The following is a 24315-nucleotide window of genomic DNA, read 5'->3' as shown; positions in this document are numbered from 1 at the left end:
CAGATCTCCATGCCCAGAAAAACAGCCATACTTCTAAGGCTTTACAAAATTGGAGCCAACCAGATTTTGGTGGGTATGTAGCAGAAAAGGCTCACTTTTTAGGTCTTGCCAGATGACATTCCCTGATAGATGGGACATGGAATTTACTCCTTCTGTTGGGAAGTTGGAGAAAGGCAGTCCTGCAACTTACCTGGCCCCCTACCATAAAGGGCTCTAAGGTGACAATTAGCACCTTGAATTGCACCTTATACTTTAGATGCACATATTTATGTTTATGTTACACAATTCTATATGAGTTACTACAAAAATTCACTGTATTAAGAATGGTAATCAAGTCTAATTAGTCAACTATCCAAAACTAAAGATGCACACACATGTACAGGACAGCACAAAAAGTCTGCAATGGATAATATAAAATTGTTTAATTTTCTTTTAAAATAGTGCTTCCTAAAATATGTACAGTGGCAACATGAGATTAATGCTGACCTAATAGAGAAATTATGGTTACTTTATTTAATTCTGTTACATGCAAAAAGGAATTTGATGCAGAACAGCCAAAAGTTCATTAAGTGTATTAAGAGAAATGATACATATTATAGTAAAAAGCTAGCAAGGTTCTTTTTGAAAATTCTGAAAATATCCAAGGCCAGTTAAAAAAAAATGAAATGTCTATACAATTACAACTGCTTTGGTGGGCAATATTATCAGTAAAACAGATGTTAGTAACCTATTAATGAAAGTTTTTTAAACATCTGCTTACAATTTGAAAGCAATTGTAAATACGGCACAGAAGGTCAATTGGGCCAATTAGGGTCTATGTGCAAATCTACTTCTGTGGGTTTCTTTTCAGCTTACGCTGACTCTTTTTAGCACAGGAAATAGTATTTAATAGCAGCTTTGTCAATTTTGATTGTGATTTTATACAATAACAAACAATGATCACATGCCCTGTACTTCAGCAAGCAACCCATTTTCCTTCCTCCATTTCCTTCATACCTACAGCACACTGCCAAGTTCACTAAGATGTGGTAAAAGTGTCATAGTAAGTTGATTTTTATACATAAAAGCTTAATTTTGTTTCATATAATTAGATCAGAAACACTCTTCAAGTGAGCTCTTCTACAACCAGAATATTAGTCCTGCATGATCTACAGCACTCCAAAACAAATTTAACCAATATAAATTGCAGGTGAACAATTAAAAGAACCACTAGGATGCTAAATATATCTTTGAGATTTTTTTATCCTGTTTTTTCTTCTCAGGTCAGAATCCATGGAATGTAATTATCTTGTTTTATTCCACACTCCTCCTCTGGATTGAAAGCAATAAATGAATATACAAAAATAAAGGCTTTCTATTTTCCAATCGATTACATGGTAACACTAGGATATACTTTCAGAGGTCAATATGCTAGCTACTCTAGCTCAAGAAGAAAGTGAAAATTAATTCCAAATGTGGTTTGAAAGCTACAGCATATATGGAATTATACCTGTTGGTGAGAGATTTGGTAGAGGTGCACCATCTTCCCCTAAACTGGCAGAAATCCTTAGATCGCAAAAAATATGAGGGGGAAAAAAGTAAATCCTGGCTTTTTAGAAAAAACAGATTTTTTTAAAAAAAGGTCTATTATACTTTATTTATTTATTTATAAATTTATTCACCACCCATCTCCACCTATTATACTTTACCTGTCAGTATCACCAGATTAAGATTCCAAACATATGCTGGACTTGCCCTAATTTTTTAAATCTCTTTTTTGATACCTACAAAATTAAGAAGTCTATTTTTTTCCAATAATGCATCAGTCACAAACACATACACATACACTGTACCTGTCAGAGTTATCAACTTTTATTTGCAAAAGTAAACACCAAAATGTTTTGCTTTTCTTCTAGAATGTACCAATGTCATGGTATGTGGTAGTTTTCCAGAATTAAATCTTACACAACAGGAAGTGGTTCATGATCTGAGTCTCTCTCCTATTGATGATGGGAAGGGCCATTATTACAATCGTAAATAGATGAAAACTGGTCTGACTTCACAAAAGAGGCAATTTTCCAGTCTTCTGTACAAAAAAGCAGGAAGAAATGGACAAGAGTTTTGCTGCCCTAATTACTATATATAGGCTTCTCATCTGAAACCAGGATACTCTCTGAAATTCTTGTGTTGCCATCTTTAACTTCCTTTTAATAAATGCTACTAAACAGAACTTTTGAATTCTTATTTATTGGATTAACTGTTTCTAGTTCAAACTGTGAGGAAAGTCTGACAGATTGCATTCCATATATGATTTTGCATATCCCTAAGTTCAACAGAAGCAGTAGAATCCTGGAAACAGATATATCTGCTTTAATCAATCACATACATATTTGTGCATTTGCACTCTCATACTTTCTTAAACATGTCTTCTAAATCAAAGCACAGCACTTCCGTATAAACTTGAAGTGGTATAAAAATGATATGCCTTAAATAATTGAATCGAATTATCCATTCAGTCATATCCGACCCTTGGCGATTCCATAAACCAGCTCTCTCCGTGATTTCCGATCTTGTACAGCTTCTTTCAGTTGCTTTATATTTTGGCCTGTGTCCGCTTTGATTACATCCAACCAGCACGTTCTTTGGCATCCTCTTTTGCCACTGTCCATTCCAAGCATAACGTCTTTCTCCAAAGATGGCGATCTCATGACATGACCAAAGTAACTAAGTTTTGTTATTTTTCCTTCTAGTGACATGACCAGTTTTATGTGCTTCAACACTTCTTTATTTGTTATCTTTGCAGGCCGAGGGATGTGCAAGAGCCTCCTCCAACACCACAGTTCAAATGAATCAATTTTCCTTCTATCCAACTTTTTCATCATCCAACTTTCACAGCCATACGTAGTTATGGGGAACACAATAGTGCGGACTAGTCTACACTTAGTCGTCAAGCTGACATCCTTGTTTTTCCAAATCTGATTTATATCCATCACTGCTGTGCGACCCAGCAATTTCTTGGCTGCATTCACCATTTGGATTGACCAGTGATCCTAAAAAGGTGAATTTTTCCACTCATTCCACCTCCTCTCCATCAATTACTATTTTCATGTTTCCATTCCTTGAAGTTGTCATGAGTTTCGCCTTTTTCAGAAAGAGGCCAAACTTCTCGCTTTCTTCTCTGACTCTCATGATTAGGTGCTTTAGGTCTTCCTGGGTTTCTGAGAGGAGGGTTGTATCATCCACATATTGAAGGTTAGCCTTAAATAATAACATCTACTCAATACATGAAACAAACACTGACAACCATCTTACAAGATGCTTACTTCTAGTACAGTGTAACCTTGAAACTATATCCACTGACATCTAAACAAGAAACGAAAGGCCTCTTGACCAAACAGTTAAATCTGAAAGCAAACATCACAAGCCTCAGAATGCATTCCCATCAATTAGGTGTTGTCTTTACTCAGCTTACCCCAGTGTCACTTTGAAAACTTAGCATATCACCTATCTTGCCTGTAACTTGTTAGCAAAGATATCTGCAAAGTCAGTCTGTTTCCCAGGAAGCTTTTTCTATTATAAAGGAGAATTTGTATTATTGTTTCTTATAAGGAGAACTGATAGTAGTCAGTTTCAAATTCTAACACATTCTTTTTTATATTTGTATATTTTCAATAGTAAAAATATCTGTCAAAGTCAGAAGCTACCATTCTTTATTCTATAATATTCTTTTAAATCATTTTATTGCAAGTTATCTCATAGGTATGAGTTTCTTCCTTCCCAAAATATTTTTGTTTTATTCACTAGCTCTCAAAATTCCTATATATTGGTATTCCAGAATTACAAGCCTTCAGGTTACAACGGCAATTGGGACTGGAATTTACACTGCTAAGCAATGCAGTCGTAAAGTGCAATGTCATGTGATTGCATCGCTTAGCGACAGCAATCCTGGCAGTCCCTGTTGCGGTCATTAAGTGAGGACCATGTGGGTCATTAGGCAAGGATTCACATGACCACAACGTGGGAAGAGGTGCTGAAACTGTGTCTCAGGCAAGGAGGCTGGTAGGCAAGAGCTATGGGTGGGCAGATGGGTACCGTGGGCAGTTGCTATTGGGTGCAGGTGGACAGGCACAATGGAGTGCAGGCAGGCGGTGCCACAGGTAGGGCCTACAGAGCGGATGGCTGCTGTGGGTGGGTGCTACAAAGTACGAGATCCCATGCTGCCCAGGGGCTCCACAGCAGAAAAAGCAGTGGGAATGGGAGTGACTTGCAACCTCCTGCTGGCTTCCTCATTGACTTTGCTTGTGGGAAGCCAGCAGGGAAGGCTGCAAATGGCAATCATGTGACTGTGAGACTCTGCAACCATCATAATTGCAAGCTGGCTGCCAAGAGCTCAAATCCTGATCATGTGACTATGGGGACGCTGCAATGGATGCAACTTCGAGGCCTGGTCGTAAGTTCCCCTCGTTCAGCACTGTTGTAGCTTTGAACGGTTGCTGAATGAGTGGTCGTAACCCAAGGACCAGCTGGTATATCCCAATAATTTGAGTGAAATGGCATAATGAATCAATACAGATTTCAGCAAAGGACCACTATCAGTAATGTACAAAGTGTGCTCTTACCTAAAACAATCAACATATAGGAACATTTTAAAACATTTTATTTGTATAGGAGAAAATATGTACAAAATATCCATATAAAATGCATGTATTAAAGGAAGCTGCATAAGAAAAACATTCATTTTTTCCATGATTTCAAAAAAATAGTGGAAAATATGACATCTATAGCTCAACTCAAAGGTGATTTTATTTTTTAAATTTTTGTTTGTGCTGCTTTAGTGATGAAGAGGGGATTTTAGCTTACATACAATAAATGGATAGTGTTATAAATGAGCACAAGCCACTGGGTAAAATATAATTGTTTGTTAATGCTATGAGAAAAAATATTTCTATAGATTTATACTCTTTGCTTCAAAGGGAGAAGAGTGAAAAAGGAGAGAGAAAAATAAAGCAGCAAGTTTGGCTTATTTTTATAGAAAGATTAATACTTGTTTTTGCCAAGATCAGAATTTCTGCTGATTAGTTTTTCCTCTAAATCACTACATTTTTACATACTTGTGAGGAAACATAGGGAAGGACTCAGGAGTGGAAAAAGTATTTTGCACATTTTTTCTTAAAACATTTTGCTCCCTTTGGGAATTTCAGTTCATCACCTACGGTTTCACAAATAAAAGCTCTCATCTACTATGCTGTATTAACTATTTAGTTACCATAACCCCACTTAATTTCCTCTATGCTACTCTGAAAATCTGAGAGGATGATAATCATGGTATCTCCCCTGCCAGGTAATGGGACCCCAACAGAGCACGTATGTACTTATAAATATCTTGGATGCAGTTCTAAGCTTATCTTAGAGCACACATTTCCCTTATTGGGCAAGTGTAACCCAATGTAGCTCTGCAGCTGTCTTAAGATTCTTCCATTCAAAGGGGGCACATTTTATTCCTGCAGCTTGCAAGGTTTTTCTTGCTAAGGTTGTTTCCTAGCTTCTTTATGGTGTTCAGACTTGTATTTTTAGAAAGATTAATATCCTGGAAGCTGCGCATTCCAAATTTGTAAGAGCTATACTTGCAGTTCCAAGATGCATCAAGAATGCCACCTTACGGTTAGAGACAGGTTTGGTTTCTGTGGGTGCCATAGCCAGGTTTTTTCTCCTTAATTTCTGGCTAACATTCATTTTTTTCCCCTGTGGGTATCGCTCCACTGGTTCTCAGAGACTGTTTTAAATCAACCTGACTAACAAGAGCTCGTAAGCAAGCTCCAGTTCTTAGGTCTCTCTTTGGAAAGCTTCCACCCATTAGGATTTGAAAATGCCAAGAGTCATCTTAAGCAATGTATCTGGGATGTTGATTTTCAAACCAGTCTAAACCTAGTATCTAGCCCCGTGGTTCATGGATTTTACCCAAATGGGCATGTGGCATCATTTTATCTCAAATTCAAATTCAAATTTTGAAATTTTGTCGGGCCTTCACCTTGACTGGTTAGATGCACTACCCTCTGCAGTCCTGTGGGGTGCATGTGTGTGGTATAAAACATTCCTTTTTAATGTGTGTGTGTGTGTGTGTGTGTGGTATAGAACACTCCACATGCCCATGTGGAGATGACTCCGTAGAATCCCTAAGCCACATGCTCCTTTATTGCCCTCTTTACAGGGAATCTTGAAAGACATATTATCTTATCTATGCTTCTCTCTCGCTTCTTCTATCCAACTAGGATTCTGAAGTATCTTTCCAGGATGTCCAATTTTGTGCCACCATTTGTACCATCTGTCCTACCTACAATTGAAAAGTAGTACAAATTTTGGTGATTACCATTATTATCTGTATTACTGTTATTTTATTTTATGTAATTTTATTGTATTTTATGTCTACTTTTTAGTTTGTAGGCGTATGTATTTTTACTGTAGTGCTTTCTGGCCTAAAGGCCTTAATAAAGGTTTTGATTTTTTTTTTTAAATCTGAAAGGATGATCACTCCTTAAGACAGCAAAGAGACTGCTGGCAACATAAGCCACAATGGAGGATGCCTCTCTATGTAAGGCTCTGGAGTCTTAGTTAGGATATTACATATTTGTAGCCCCTCACTGACCTGTGAGTAAGGAGAGGGAGTTGGGAAGGCCCACTGATAGTTGGCAAAAAGACAAAGTTCTATTGCTAGGCTTGGTACTGATTTTTCTCTTCATTGATTTAACTCTGTTTGCTCTAGCCTTTTTGTTTTGGTGGAACAAGGAACAAAGGCCTCAAGAAAATGATCAGAGGATGAACCATTTAGAAGGGAAAGGTTAGGGTTTTAATCCTGGTAACTGGATGTGAAAAACCCTTAATTAGTTTGTAAAATGCTTTAATAGCTATGAGGTAACCCTTTATTATTTGGAGCGCCTATAGTATTAGGTAAAGGTAAAGGTTTCCCTTGACGTAAAGTCCAGTCGTGTCCGACTCTAGGGGGCGGTGCTCATCTCCGTTTCTAAGCCTTGGAGCCGGCGTTGTCCGTAAGGACCCGTCCGTGGTCATGTGGCCGGCATGACGACACAGAACGCCGTTACCTTCCCGCCAAAGCGGTACCTATTGATCTACTCACATTGGCATGTTTTCGAACTGCTAGGTGAGCAGGAGCTGGGACGAGCAACGGGAGCTCACCCCGCCGCGCGGTTTCGAACCGCCGACCTTCCGATCGGCAGCTCAGCGGTTTAACCCGCAGCGCCACCACGTCCCTGTGCCTATAGTATTAGACAGAGTAAATTGAAGAACAAATGGTGATGTCTGAAACAGAGGTACGCTGAAAGCTAAAAAATGATACCAGTTGGTTTCATAAGATTTTCACATCAGTTTTTGTGTTGCTGTCTTAAGTACCTGTAAAGGTCAGCTCTCAGTCCTTTAGAAGGTAGATCACCAACTGTGAAACACAGGATAGGGATGCTGGGTGGTAAAGCACATTGCCTGTCAGCCTGTCTAGCACAGATATGGTAACTAGAGCTTTGAAAGAGAGTGCAAGTACAACACTAAGTCCTATAGCATGTAGATGAGGGCAAGTAGCTTTTGAGAGGATAGTAGTTAACTTAGCACTGGCTAATGTGGACAGCAGCTACAGTTTGATTTTGGAATGCAAGATGCTGACAATATTGAGGTTGAAAAAACTGGTTTCACTGTATGCATTTGTATACAGTGTATTTGAATATACAGTATTTCAGGAGTATTATACGCAAATAGAAAGATAACTTTCTTTTGGCTTCTTTGATGAAAGCCTGGTAATGATCACATACATCAACACAGTTTCCCTCTTCCCCCACCCCAAAAAAGACATAACAAAATCTAAATAGTTGAGAAGACCCTTGCCTAGAGAATACTAATGAAGATGCTGCTGTTGTCGCCAAAAGAAACTAAGGACATAGTTCTAAAATTATGTGCAGTGGGGGAAGAAGCAGCACTTTTTCCCACCTGAAATCTCCAACAGAGGCTTTTTAAAGGATATTTGCAAGTGTAGAAATTAGTTCTGTGAAGTGACATAAAAAAGAGGTTGTAAAGAAGTTTTGTTTCCTACAACACAGGGAAATCTATGTATGGAAGGCAACAAATACTCTATTAGTTCTAAGGAGCTACTATTGTTATACTAGAGCAGAATGTGTTATCACCTCTCTATATAAAATATTTTTGAAAGTTCTCTTGATAAAGATTTCTTGATATAGTCTCCCTTGTGCTAAACAAAACTCCTGGTGACACCATGTCATTTTTTTGACAACAATACAGAAGTGGTTTTGCCATAGCCTTTTTGCAGGATGCTTTTTTAATTTCCTAGTCTACCTTACAGCCTTGGTATTTCCTGGTAATTCTCCATACAATTATCTAGTGGTTAAGGCAATGGGCTAGAAACCGGGAGACAAAGAGTTCTAGTCCCACCTTAGGCGTGAAAGCCAGCTGGGTGACCTTGGGTCAGTCACTCTCTCTCAGCCCAACTCACCTCACAGGGTTGTTGTTGTGGGAAAAATAGGAGGAGGAAGGAGTATTAGGTATGTTCCCTGCCTTGAGTTATTTATAAAAAATAATAAAGGTGGGATAGAAAATAAATAAATAAATAATCCCCAACTCTGATAAGCTTTTCAAATCAGCCAACAATGATTAGATGTGCAACAAAAGAAGCAACCTCCCACAAGAAATGTTGATATATTGCCATGTATATTTGATCCTTACAGAAAATGCATTGGAAGCACAGACTTTCCTACCAATGTACCCAGTTTTTTGCCCTATCAATGGGAGCAGTGGGTCATTTCTGCTTACATTTATCATCTCAGTGACTGGGCTGGGATTAGGATGTTAGAGAAAAATGAGCTCTATCATGTAACTTCGCCAAATGATGGAAAAAACAGCACATAAAATAATTTACAGTATAAAAGAGAATGGGATAACAAAACTGACAAAAAGGATATTATCACAATAGTAGTGTTTACTGAGTTGGTATGGCAATAGGTTGCCAATACTGACCGATGAAGGGCACCATTGGTACAATGGCTTAAAATTGTATTGGTTGTTGCAAAACTAATAGGGTTACTGCTCTAAGATCTCTGGGGCAGTGATTTGCGTTACTATATAGATAGGTTTGTAACCTCTTGAACGCTAGCACAGAAATATTTATAATACAAGGAGAATTCTAGATATTAATAATCCCCTGGATAGTATACTCAAGATCTTGATAGATCTGATTCCTACAAATGGAACTCTGGTAAACTGCCAAAAAATGTCTCAGACTCTCCTATTACTTTCTCAGACACACAGAAGCATAAATATTCTTTAGAAAAGGATATACTTATTAATCTTCTGTTTATAAAACATATTCAAGAATAGACATGTGCTAGATATTTGGCTCATTTTTAACTAGAAGTCACAGTTCTCACTTATACAGACCATAACCCAATAATTGTAAGACTGCACAAAGGAACCTTTGGTTTGAAAAACTGAAGACTGAATGGTCTATTATTATTGCAAGATGATATGAAATTGAAGTGTCAACATGAGTTAAAGAGCCTCTTCCAAACCAATTTAGTTTCTGATGTCCCTTTATCTACAGGAAGGGACTAAAGTAAAATGTTTATGAAAGGATTATTTATTTGGCATCAAATAGAAAGTCATACAAAAACAAAAGAATATGAGTGAACTGAAGCAATTAAAAGACATAAGTAGAACCCAATGCTGAATTTAGAACAAAAGATTAAAGTGATTCACAATCAACTAGATACAATAGAAGTAAATGTAACTTACAAGAATTTAAGTTTTGTCAAATGGAAATATTGTGAGAAAGGTGATAAATAAAACAAATTGTTGATTTATCAGCTGTAAAATAAACAAGTGAATAGAATCATTACTTCTATTCCGGCTGGAAAGAGGTATGTTTCAACTCCATACCAAATTGGCATGATGAACTAATTTGTTAAATATTATTCTAGATTATATAGAAAGCAGACTTCAAGTCTAGAGAAGTTTAAGGACATACTTCAACATAACACAGAATATGAAATTTATAAATCAACAAAAGGTAGCCTTCAGTATACCAATTACAGAAGATGAAACAAAAGGAACGATACAGAGCTGAATGTGAAATAAATCTGCAAGACTAGATGGCTTTTCTGCAAAATATTACAAGACTTAAGGCAATAAATTTTGACAAAACTGCTGACTCGGTTAATGAATGAGATATAATGCTGTCAACTACTTAGTTACTTCCTGTGGTATGAAGCTATTATCTCTTTGATTTATAAAGAGGGAAATGTCCCAATTCATCCAGAGTTGTACAGGCATATCTTTTTATTGAATGTAGATTATAAGCTTTTCATGGCTAAACTCTCATGGAGGGTGAATGGCCTTTTAGCTAATTTAATATATCCTAATCAGAATGGATTTGTTCCTAAGAAATATATCAGAGATAGTAACAGATATATTTTGAATGCTGTTGATAACAAAAATCAGAAAAACAGGAAAGTGGCTATGATTTTCATTGATGTGGAGAAAGCCTTTGATAATTTTGAATGGTCATTCATATTTAGGAAGATGATGAATTGAGGTCCAAAGTTTATCACATGGATACAGAGTATTTACAATGGACAAGAAGCCAAGATAATAGCAAATGGATTAGTATCACAAATTGTATTATAATGTGTTTATAATTGTAGAAGGATTTATATTACCAAATGTTTCATAAATAACTTGTCCCTTTTTTCTTTCCTTGTTTTTATTTGTATTAGAACCTCTGGAAGGTATAAAATAAAACTTTAGGAATCAAATCGTCAAATCAAGAACATAAATTAAAATTATATGCTGATGACATTGTACTTACAGTTACTCAACAGAAGTACTAGAATCAATAATGGAACATACACAGCAGTATGATTTGGTACCAGGATATAGGATTAACAAAATGCAAATAATTACATGGAATCTTATCTGAAGAAGAAAAGCAACATCTGTAGCAAATAACAAGTTTAACATTAGTGTTAAGCTGATTAAATACCTGAAAATTTACTTAATAAATAAACTAATAAAAGTGTTATTTATTTTTATCTTATTTTATACATTTTAATATCTACTTTTCTCGAAGTGGAATTCTGGTCATTGACCATAATAATAAAGAACTAACTGACTGACTAATCTAATACAGACTTGCTTAAGAATAATTACTCACTGATCTGGAAAGACATAATGACAGATATTTTAAGATGGAGTAAGTTAAACTTGTCCTGTTTGGAAGAAATATCTGCAGTTAAATTAATATCTTACCAAGGATTTTGCATGATGTGAAACAAAGCAGACTGGCAGTACCAAACTTCAAATTATATTATCAAGCCAACTGATATATATATATGTATATGTACATATATTTGTATATGATAACATGTAACTTGGATTACAGATTGAATAACATCACCTTCTGATTGGATTACTTCTATCAAAGGAGTGGATTCTCCAAAATTTGCACAAATATCTTAGCTGAAGTATAAACAGAAATATACAGTCCGTAAGAGATGATCAGTTATAATCAGTATAGGATAAATAAAACTATGGGATAGTACAGAAACAGAATAAATCCAGATTATCACCACTAGCTTCATTATTAAATATTTAATTTCATGAAGCTGAATGTACAAAAAATGATCAGTGAAGAGAAAGTAATTTGTATAAATTGCAAAACTTAATCTTTAATAAAATAAAGAGGAAAGCTTCTGAGATTATCTCTTTAAAATGATCAGAACCAACTCACTGGTTTCAGTATCTTCAGATAAGTAATTTAGTTCAAAAGGAATAAAAAACAAAAAGGCAAAATACATAGAGATTTGACTGAATTTGAAAAACTTATAATACAAATTTGGAACATCTGCTGAGGTTTAGAAGTGTCTTATTGAAATATGACTCTGAAACTGATTAAGTTAAAGACTATATCATCAAATAAATGCAGAATTTAAACAGAATAATTGAGATGCAACAATGAAAATATCAGTGGAAGACATATATCAAATTTACTATGAATATTACACTTAGAGATAACTGGTCTAAGATTTCTATCATTTGTATATTACTCCAGTGTTGATTGCCAAAAGAGATAATTCATATTCTAAAATTGTTGGAAATGCAACGATCAGGTTGGATCATTTTCCAAACTTGGTGGCAAAGTTATAAAGCTCTACTCTGGAAAATGATCTATTACAGAATGAAATAAATCTTAAAGATTGAATTATCTTTCCTGTCAGGGGTTTTTCTGCTAAGCATCACTACAATGTATATCCCTAGAAAGTATACAGAGTTGGCTTTGTATGTGGTAACAGCTGCCAGGATTATTGGAAATTACATATAATCTCTTCTTTAGATAAATGGCAGACTAAGTTGTGGGAGTATGTATCAATGTCAAAATAACTTCCTATTTAAAAAATAACTCTGATATAGAATTTAATTCAATTTGGAAACTGTTTATGGATGATAATTCAGCACATGAACTTGTACTACACCTGAAATTTGGGTTTCTCTTAAGTTAAGGTTTTAAAATATTAGATCTTGTCTGTTTTGTTATAATAAGGACCTCCTAAATTTTATAGAAATATTTTCATTTTCAGGAATACTACAAATGGAATTATTACAGAATGACAGTATTACAAAACAGGACAAAATTTGGAAATGGTATGGGTCAACTGACTAGACCTTCCTGAATGGTACTAGTACATTTACTATTTAGAAACAAAAGTGAATATGCTGTAAATTGTTAATTCATTATCCAAGTGAGTGACCAAGCAGCCTTAACTTATTCTCTCTTGCTTTTTTAGTTCAGTAGGGTGCATCCATATATATAACAATATGTAACCGTATTATTTGCATATCATTTCTTCAAAAAATTACATTTTATGAACATTAAAAATGAGTATCATTTTGGGAGCTATGACGTTGTTCTCCCATTCAATAATCTGGCCATTTTTATTTGAGAATTTTTGGAATAGCCACAAAAATTTAGTGCAATAAAATAATGATTGTCTCTGCATGCAATGCCTAGAAACATTAACAGCTTAAATTATTTGTGAGTGCTATTCAGTTTCACCAAAAGGTTTACACTAACAAAGTAATTTTTCTAGAATCCTTGGGATTATATCTATACCTAAGCAGAAGGCTGCTAACACAACTTATTTTTTCTACTGCCACCTTCCCCTGAATGTTTCAAAAATACCCTTGGACACCTAGGATGAGACGCAAGAGGTTGCAGTAGAAGGGGAGGGCCCTTGCATAGATTCAAAATGGCTTTTTCCTGAGCCTTCAGGAAAAAAGAAGAAAATGACTGTTTTCTTATTTATCCTCATGATTTCATATTGTTGTCTCTCCTGCCACATCCCTTCAAAGCCACACTAAAATATCTTTTTGAAGGGTATTCTAAAAGTGTGGATGGGTAAGAATATCTGTTGCATAAGCAAGTTTCCTGTTGTACAACTTTGGATCCATCTCCCTCTATTCATACGGAGGTTAAGAACACAATTTCCCTTCTGCCTTCAAGCAGACATAAATCAGGAGGCAAATAATCAAGGAATCAATTATTGATAGTCTATGAAACTTTAAATGTATTATTCTTCAAAACATCTACCTGCTCCATAATAATAAATGGTGAACAATTTCGTTCATGAGTACTTTAAAAATAGTTTTTGATATGAAATGTACTGTAGTATTCCCAGTTTTTTCCCCCAAAAATCCAGCAGTCAAAAGTAGGGTTCCTTGCACAAGCAGTTCTCTTGACCATCCACATATTTATACTGCTAAAGTCACATGACTAAATGTTTTAAAAAATACTTCCAGTCAGTATAATGACTTGTTTTTGATACAAATACATTTTAGAGGACATTATTATGGACAACTATGAAATCACAACTTCTTTATTTAGTAGAACGAAACAGAACTTCTTTCATATTTATTTTAATAGTAATTCATTTTACTGATTTAAAGAGATTTTGTTTCCCATCCATCTTAGCACTTGATATATTCCTTAAATTATCCCTAAACTTCCAAAAAGTTGTAATATTCTAATTATATACTTAGAGACATGAGGAGAGCCACAGAAGTGATAGAAGCAATCTGACAAATCTTATTTCTTGTAAATCATACAAATTGTGGTTTCAACATCCTCAACAGCCATGACAATGACAATTTTGAAGGCATTATTCCATAATGATAGCCTCAATGAACTTTAAAAATTCCAAAGTAAAAGTCATAAAGCATTACTGATAAATCTAAGTTATTTAATATTTAAATAAATCTTTATTCTACAATTTGACTAATACCCTTTAATTTAAAGAGACTATTAGAGGTGTTACTTAGTTTGCTTGTTAGTTGTACATGTAAATATATGCCAACAATAATAGAGCTTGTATAATAATATGTGATACATCAAAACAGGCCATCTGGAGAACTAATGAATAATCAAGGGACTCCAAATTAAACTACAGAATTTTTCTTAGAATCTTTAGGACAACACTGTCAAGTTCAATCTAATCATTTAGACTCCAGAATCAATTTTTCAAACTTTATGACAGGTCTAATAGCTCCCACCTGTTTCTCTTGCTTGACTTTTGACTGGCAAGTTACCAGCTAGGGTGGAAATGTAGACAAAGACCCCTATTACACTCCGGCTGTTTCTCTACTGTGAGATCACTCAGCCATTAAATTAGTTCCAGCCCACTTTTGCTAGATCTTAATTTTGAAGGATATGTAGTGTTAGATGACCGGGATGGAAGGTCTTATATTCAACTTGTAAAAAGATTTGGAGGCATATTATGCATAGCTATTATATATGCAGTTTAAATATTAAATATCTATCTGCAATCTCAAGTAAAATATCTTATGATATTTATTAATTCACATGTTTATTAGTTGTTAAATGACATAAACTTACAAAAGAAAAAGCTTTAAAATTATGTTTATTTCATAATTAAACGCTTATAATTTAATTAGGATACAAACATATCCAAAAAAGCGTTGTCTTTTTAAAGGTTTTTAAGTCATTCTAAATACTTAAAGGCAGTATACTTAATTTTGTAGACCACACTGAAATAAAATATGATTGTGATATAAAAATGTTTTTAAATAAATATGCTTGTTGTTACTGACTCAGCTCTACTAATTTATATAGGCTATAACTCTGGACCAATATTATATGCAAACTGGCAATTTACTGAAACGAAGTAAGTTTATGCTAGTGCCTTTCAAAAGCCTCATTACATGTGGTGCTGTTATAAGGATGAGCTACTGCAAGCTTTGGATTCATTTACTCTCTGGCTCTCATTTAATTTTGACTGACTATGAGAAGCAGAAATTCAGAAGCTTATCTTTCTGTTTTACATTAATTAGAGCTTGCTGGAACAAACTACATTTCATTTTAAGCAAGGTGAAAACAAACCACTTTTCACAACAGTTTTGAAAGCTGACTTATTTTACTCTCTAGTACTTAAAATTAACCATACTTTACTGTTTGGATATAATGGTAAATGGCTTAGGGTTAAAAGAGAAAAGGCAAAATGTAATCCCCTCCACAGAATAAATAAACTATATTTAAAAGTTGATAGAGCTTTCGAAGTTGCAGGTGTCCTGATGGTAAAAAAAAACAAAATAAAAACCAACAGTCACACTCAAGGGCACACAAAGGAGCAAGACACTTGAATAGCAATATTTAAACCACTTCAACAAAAAATAAAGCTAGTAACCTATAATTAGATAAAGTGCAAATAGATGAACATGTCAGTCATGAATAATTCAAACAAATATACCATTCAATATACCATGTTTCATACAGCTAGTGCTTCTACAAGTTAATCAGGATATATTTAATTATTAATTAATCAATTACTAGGGTATAATTGAAATATTGTTGACATTTGAACTAGTTCAAACAAATTGAAAAGTCTATTTTTTCTTTTAGTTCTATTTCCCCAAGTTAATGAAGCAAATGTGTATTTTAAAAATCAGAAAATGTTGCTTTTCTTAGAGAATCAATTCCTAAGGAATTAAATGGTATAAATATAAAACAGTAAGTGAGCCTGTAAGACCAACAAACCAGTTAAGATATATAGATTATTAACCTTGAATATTTTGACCAGTACATTTTGAACAAAAACAATTTAGTACTGTTTTTAGAAATAAGTAATTAAAGTAGTTCATAAATTATTCCAGACATTTCTATAGTTATTTTTATGAATATTAACACTGTTGCCTGCTTCCATAAAACTCATATTTTATAGAATTAGGGCTTTGTGTAAATATATAAGATTAATCTTATATTAGCAAAAAAAGTTGAAATAAATAGTCTTGTTCACCCTACTTATTAATACCTAATACTTCCAGTCATGTTTTGATTTATCTGGCTTTTCTACTGCAGATATTTAAATAATCAGGCCTTCTATTTCATCTCAGCGTTAAAATAAGACTCTGTGTTGTACGTATGTGGGTCTGGAAAGTCCAAATATTAGAAACCAAACAATTATACATACCTATGTTCACATGTCACATAACTCAATCAGAAGTTGATCTATGCTTAAATAAATTATTTACACTACTTCATCCATTTTTGCTTGTGTGAAAGTATCATAAATTACATGCCAACTTAATCTAACAAGATGCAATATAACATTTATGCTAAGCACTAAATTTGAATTTTCAATTTTATGATGGCAAATACTATTTTTAACTTTTTTAGAACTCTATATTCTTATTACACATGCAGGATGTGTGTGTGGATTTTTCACTAACATGCAAACAATTTTTGGAGTATACAACCAAAGGGTGAGTAGAGTGTTAATTTTAGAAAGTTTAAAATGGATTAAGGGTCTAGATAGACTTGAATTAAGTCTTATAATTAACTATAAGAATCCTTCTCATGGGAAACTGTCTTTGTTTATACATTTGGGGAAAAAGAACTGATAGATGACCTTGAAAGCTGGACACTAGAGGGTACCAGAAGGGAATAAATGCATCAATGGATCCATTGAGAGAGATTTACAAATATTGGGCTCAAAAATTAATTTTAAAGTTATCTGCTTTTATAGACTAAATGGTGTCACGGAAGAGGAACAAATTTCATTGGAAAAGACTGAAACTGATAAATGTGGATTTAAAAATGACAGGCTATAAGAAGGAGATAGAAAAAGATGAAATATTGGATATAGAAAAAAAAATTAAATACTGGATACACAAATGAAACTGGCTGAAAAAGATACAAATGCTAAACCGGAAGAGCGACACAGATAATTTTTTTAAACTGGATTTACAAAAGGGACTTGTTAAAGTTGTCAATAATTTTGTAAGAAGAGACAAAGAAAACTTGAAAAGAAAACAGATGTTAGGACATCTGAAGGGACTAAAGATTGTTGGGAGAAAGGTGAAAGAATATAAAGTCAGTTTATTTGATCAAAGTTAAAGTAGATGGGTTGTTATCTCTGGTAATTTTTAATGGATTTTTGCTGATTAGGACCAGATAACAACGTTTTAAAGGTTTCATTTATCTATAATAGATGAGATATGGGAAAGAGAGTTCACTTGTTGCATTTTCAGTTTATTTTATTACGACTAAAATAGTGTTAAAATAATGCTGTTATTTCTGGTAATTTTTATTGGATTTTACTGATTAGGTTTGGAAGATGAGGTTAGGGGGCTTTCTTTAAAGATAGAAAACAAGATATAAATGTAAAAGGAAAGATTTTAAGTGAGTTTATTACATTTAATTTGTAATAGGTATGTTATTGCATATGCGCGCGTGCGCGCACACACACACATATATCTTTGTTAAAATTTTTAAAAACATAAAAACTAACAAGAAGTAATATTTAGAATAAAGAGAAGAGAGAAAAAAGATAAAGCCAAAAGTGCAGAAAAGAAAGGAAGGAAGAAAGTAGTAGCTTCTGATTTTCTTTACAGCAGTTATAAGTATAGATGTAAATTAATCTCTTACTCTATGGTTACAGCATGACTTACATTTTTTCTATTATGCATTTTTTTTTCTAATCATCAAAACCATATTATCATAATTTCACTTTTCTTCTGTTTCATGCAAAAAAGAGGTTTCCAGTCAGCACTGAACTTAAAACTATCTAAATTCAGTTTAAGTTCAATAGATATGTTGTTATTTCTTGATAACCCTTAATGGACTTTTGCTGATTAGGATGGAGTGATGTGGCTTTAAAGATCTGTTTATAAAGAATGGGGTGGGATATAAGATGAAGACATGGTTTGTTGTATTTTAAGAGATGGTGATCAGTTGTTAAAGTTATCTATATTTGCTGGGACAAAGGGGGAGATTACTATCTTTTCTTTAACCCTTTTCTGTACTTTTAAAAATATTTTTATCTTTTGTAGTTTGTATTAGTTTTATCTGTATGATGTAATTTTTAATAAAATTATTATAAAAAAACTAATATACAGACAGAATTATTACAGACAAATAGTACATTTTCCACAGCATCCCAAAAAACATTGTCAGTTGCTGGTCAGGGGCTATGCTGCTATAGCACCCCGAGGTACATGGGTACCTTCTCCCGACTCAAGACTGCTATTTCTTATCTATAGGTAGAAAAAAATATTTTGAAACTCAGTATTCACAGCCATCATCTCAGAAGAAGAAATCCAAAATTTACGCTTTTATAGCCTAGATAGCATGTTATTTGACATAAAAGTAAGGTTAGTACAACTAGAAAATAAAGTTTGATGATTCAAAATAAATTTTATTGGTAATAAAGCTAAACAAGATATAGATTCTATTGATATTTGTATATATTTGTTCTACTAAAAATGTTAACTGTGAGGTTTGGGGAAAAAATGGGCTGATTAAAAATATGCCAATCTTCATTTAAAGATCAAATTTTCCTCCCTAGTGCTCCAGGAAATTTCTCATCAAATTCTTTTCCCAAAGCTGAATAGTTTCTTTCTGACATGGGCTATACTAAAAACTTAGTGAATGATGGGTTCATGAAGACTTTTGACAGATTTCCTTTCCTCTTTCTTGCTGCTGCATTTCTCATTCTTAGTCTCTTAGTGCTCTTCTCCAGATCATTTAAATAACCCTGATAGCTCTGCCAAGCCATCTCCCTCAATTCCTGTTGTGGTATGTTCAATTATTCTTTTATTATTCTTTTTTATAACAGCAAATGGGGGGGGGGGATAAATAAGTCAAAATAGTGGTCAGAGCACCTAGACTGAAGTTCTGTCCCTTCTGAGGTGCATTGATATCATATGCATGTACCAAGGGTGGGGCTTTGATCATGCTGCTGCAATCATCATCTGACTTTCTGATTCTCCTGTGGAGGCTGCTGCCCTCTAAACTAGTCCTCAGGTATTGAAGAGACAAATGTCCTTAATTCTTTTCTAGGACTTCTTCCGAGAGTTTAAAAATTTTAGATGCTAATCTTCAATTTGAAATTATGGGTGATGTGAAAACTTTTTCAGCTTGGACATTATGCGTCAGCAACGCCATTAATGACCGACTGGCATTCATATTTAACATGATGTTATTATTTGTCATCTGACTTGGTCACTTACAGAATCTGTAGAAAAAAATCCTTATTGTATCAGATGGCAATGGAAACAGTAAATGGATTAATTCTACACACACAGAGGGAGTGAAGAACATTCAACTATGGGAAATGCCCTCAACTCTCATCCATGCATAGCATACACAAAATGAAAGATGACAACAGGCCATAAGCTATGGTAGCATAGGTAGTAAATCTCTGACCTTCATTTCCAAACAACCAAGTAAATACAGGTTCAAATTACCTTATGCGCTTCAGGACAACTGCTTTGAACATAACATATAATGAAATATATGTTTTAATATAATTAAATCATAGAACATAGGAAAATATGGCAAAACTGAAATTTAATACTAAAACAAAAAGATTCACAATGTCCGCCTGCCCAGCAGCTCAGTTGTGGACGGAATCACACTGTGGAAGGGTTTATTCTGGAAACTGTATGATACACATTCACAATTACAACACTATAATTATATTTGAGCAATCAGAAATATATCCAATCACACTAACAAAAAGGCAAAGAAACCTAGTACAAGCAGTAAAGATTAGAAAAACTTGGTTAACATGTCACATCTTCTAAAAGCAATGTAAGGAGACACTGGATCCTTTCAGTCAAAATTACAATGATCACAATTGGGAGAAAGTTCTTACAAACTACAAGAGTGTAAAAAAACCTATTTGAGTGAAATAGGAAGAGGTTATCTTCTAATCAGGCACATCTGAAAGATGTACCCAATCACTCCTATTTCATTTGGACAAAATCAACCAATATTTTGTTATACGAAAAGATGCATTTTTAAGCAATTGCCACTAGCTATTGTTTTATGCATTGTAGTAAGTTTAAAACCCAATATCAATATCAGAAAGAGAAAAATAATACAGAAATGTAATTGTTGCTAAAAACGGTAATGGTGCATGACAGTTCATAGTTTAAAAACTTCTAACAAAGTTTTGCAGTTCCTTGCCAGACTTATTTTCAGTAAACTAAGAGAATGGAAAGTGCAAAAAAAAAATGCAAATTTATTTTCTTTTGCCAAATCAGTCTGTCTGTCTGTCTGATACTTTCACAGTGAATTAATGTTAGTGCAATCTCTTACCCATCAAGAAGATTCATTGTGGTCGATGTAACTTCAGAAAACAAGACTGTTTTCCCCAGGATCTTGGTATGAAGATTTTGCTTATATCTCTCAAAGCTAAAACTTTCAGATGAGAATGCTTCCATCTCAGTAACTACTGGAATGAGCAAAGGTGTTATTTCCGTATTTTCACTGCAAGATGATACAAACTTAAGAGACACCTTGATGGATGTGATCAATCCTTCTTTAGTCATATTTCTTCTGAGCCACTCTAAAAAAGTATTGTGGAGAACCTGTTCAATATAAAATAAAATTACATGATAGTATAAGACATACATATCAAAATTAAAAGGTATAAAATTGTAAGACTTCATTTCTATTCCCCAAAACGAGGTAAACTAACATTAACTTTCTAGTAAGTATTTGATTTCTGTTCTTAATTTTATATGGGTGGTACAGCAGTTTGGAAAGTATTTAGGCTATATGATTAATTGGGATAAGTCCTACCTACTTCTTTTGGCCTTAAATATATAAACACAATTATGTAAAGAGTTGGATTTTGTAATTTCCACTGAATATATTAAATACTTAGGACTACATATTCTCAAAAATATTTCTAAATAAGTGGAAATAAATATGTTAAATATTTTAGAAAACGTTGATTTGTATGTTAATAGGTGGGTTAACATTCCATTCAGTTTGTGGGGTAAAATTAATGTTATTAAAATGAATATTGCCCTTCATTTTACTTATGTCTTGAAAGGCATTCCAATATTAATTCCAAATAAATATTTTCTTCATGTAGACAAATTATGAGGAAATCCCTCAATGTTAAAAATCTTAATGTTATCTTGAAATATATTACAAAAGTCTGGAATCTGACTTTGAGAAATTATGATTATACTGGGCATGGGTGGTTGTGAAAAGAATTATTTTGAGAAACTAAAAAAGAGGTATCATTCTAGATATTAAGGATCAGATTCAGGAAATGTGCAATCTATTTGTTTTCGAAAAAGCAGTATGTTTCTCTTTCATGATATTTTACAACAGAGTAGTTAGTAACAACAGAATATTACAAGGTAGTTTTGTAAACTAGTTAAGTGGCATATATAGATGCTTACTAATTGTTTTTTTCTTTTGTTCTGTTAAATTTTATTAGTTGCATTATGTATTTCATTGTTTATCTTCTTAGTTTTGTTTATATTGTAATCTTCTTATAAAATAAAATGTATTTAAAAGTAACACTTAGAAAACATGTACAGTGCCTTCAGAAAAATAATAATCCAAACACAAAATGCTTATATTTGGATTATTACTGACTTCCAGTGCAGATTGTATCCCCATAGTAACTAATAACTTTATTAGTTACTGCCCAGAGTCCCTCCAGTGGGAGGAGATGGGCGGTGACAAATTTGATAAATAAATAAATAAAACTTTTAAGTTTACAAGAATGTTGACAAGAATCTAACACATTTAGCAGATGCATTACTTAAAGTAAAGATAATAAAACCTCCTATTTATTAAAATGCGTTACCTGTCAGTTGATCTGAAGATTATTGACAGAATAGGGTAGCAGAAACTTGGTTATGAATAACCCATTTCTAAGACTTCACGAAGCTAAACTGGTATTTTAGTTTATTTTCACACATAGAAAGTTTGGTTCAAACCCTTTTTCAAATTCAGAAATCAGAAATTTTACCAATAATGGCTTTGATTTTAAAAAGTACTACTCTCTAGGTTAATGGGACACCATGACACTTAAGTTATGCATATTTTACTTGCTAAAAGGAAAATGCTAGAGATATAAAAAGTGAAACTGCCAAATGTCCTCTGGAGACTTTGCTTGTTATTCTTTCATTCAAAAATAAATATTTTAAGTGTTTTAAAATGGTATAACATAAGTCTGGTGCAGGCCAAAGGAGGTAGGGGTGGAAGAATGGTAGTACAGGTAGTCTTTGCTTAACTACTACAATTGAGATCTGACTTTTGGTTGCTAAGCAAAGCAGTCATTAAGCGAATCTGACCTGATTTTACAACCTTTTTGTGGCTGTCATTAAGCAAACCACCATGGCCATTAAGCAAACCACATGGTCATTAAGCAAATCACGTGGTTCCCCATTATTTTGCTTTCCAGAAGCCAGCCGGGAAGGTCGAAAATGGCAATCACATGACCACAGGATGCTGCAACGGTCATAAATGAGAACCGGTTGCCAAGTGCCCAAATCATGATCACGTGACCAGAATCGTAAGTGTGAGCACTAGTTATAAGTCAGTTTTTTCAGCACCATCATAAGTCTGAACCATCATTAAACGAATGGTCATTAAGAAAGGACTACCTGTAATATCAGTTCTTCACACAAATAATACATAAAATAAATAGTGATGAAAAGTTGTATCCTGCTTGGCTGAGCTTGACACAGTTGACACCAGTTTAACAATAAAAACCTTTATTTACAGCAATACTGAACACACAGCGTACTGGATGCAGCGGGTCAGACTTGCTAATGCTCTACAATTGATGGTGAATAAATCTGCACGTGGCTGTAACCTAAGTTCAGAATGGCTCTGGGCTGAAGAGTTCAAGGCAGGACAATTCCGCAGCTATTAGCAGTCTAGGCAAGAAGAGTACAGCTGTCAGACTAGGAGTCAGGTGAAGGTGAGATGGTGTGGTCTGGAAGGAATGCAGGGCTTGACAGAGCAGCAAGGCGCAGAGGCAGGATCACGGGCGGAATCAAGAGGTGACAGAGTGACAAGTTCACAGGCTGAGACAAGAGGCGGTGGAGCGGCAGGAACACAGGCAGAGGCAGGAACGCAGGCTGAAGCAAAAGGCGGCAGAGTGACAGGAACCAGAACAGAAGAAGGCTCGTCAACAAGGTAGGTTTCTGGACCCAGTGGAGGAGGCAAGGGTTCTCCGAGTGTGGTGTCAGGGCAAGGCTGGAAAGGTTCTTCAGACGAATTAGGAAGATGGCTTGGGCTGAGGTAATCTGGAAGGCTGGAAGTTGAAGGCTGCAACTCAGAGCAGTTGTCCTTGGCAACTGGCTATGTTTTTCAGCGCCTTTTATAATTTCCCTTTTCACGCCATTGGTAATTGGGAGCCAATCAGGCCTTCCGTTGCTCGGCCCTCCTTTCAGCCCTTTGTTCTCTCATGCTGACTGGAGGTGGCGAATGCCAGTCACGCCCCTCTTATTTTTCTCGCCCTTCGCTCTTCCTGTTTTCTACACTTTCCCCGTCTTTTTCTACGGTTTGAGTTAATGGTTCTAATGAACCGCCTCCTTCCTCCTCCTCTGATTCCTCATTCCTAACAAGTTGTCTGATAAGGAAGGAATGGCATCTAGATACTACCAGCTATCAGACAAGAATTACATTTTGTAGGATAATTTAGCTTTCTAAAAAGATTCACTCAGTTGGCACCTGACACTTAAAAGTGAAACTCTTGAATATGGGTAGTTTATCTTTCAGTCGTGTCAGTTCAGACTCAATAAAAAAACAAAATATTTTTAAAAGTCTGTACAAATATAAATTAAATAGCATTTACAATTTTAACAAGTTAAAGAAATTTGGAGACTTGGATAACATTTCATAAATTCAAGTTTTAAATATGCATTTGGCAATATAGCACATCTAGGTTCCAGGGCATCTGTTGCATCTTAAATTTGTGCCCAAAGTGCCCCAAGTTA

At 34.4% G+C, this 24315-nt stretch overlaps 1 protein-coding gene across 2 annotated transcripts in view; it reads right to left on the bottom strand.

Moving 5' to 3' along the window:
* The window catches only part of HLCS (holocarboxylase synthetase), an 81066-nt gene that overhangs the window by 38922 nt on the left and 17829 nt on the right, over window positions 1-24315 (bottom strand). For both annotated transcript variants that reach the window (XM_063305371.1, XM_063305372.1), the window contains exon 6: window positions 20660-20931. In XM_063305371.1, coding sequence (XP_063161441.1) covers window positions 20660-20931 — 272 coding nt within the window. The remainder of the gene's footprint in view (window positions 1-20659; window positions 20932-24315) is intronic.

Source organism: Candoia aspera, chromosome 5 (assembly GCF_035149785.1).
Source record: "Candoia aspera isolate rCanAsp1 chromosome 5, rCanAsp1.hap2, whole genome shotgun sequence".
In the NCBI taxonomy this organism is placed as follows: Eukaryota; Metazoa; Chordata; class Lepidosauria; order Squamata; family Boidae; genus Candoia; species Candoia aspera.
The sequence above is the reverse complement of the archived record's forward strand: the minus strand, read 5'-3'. Positions and strand labels throughout refer to the sequence as shown.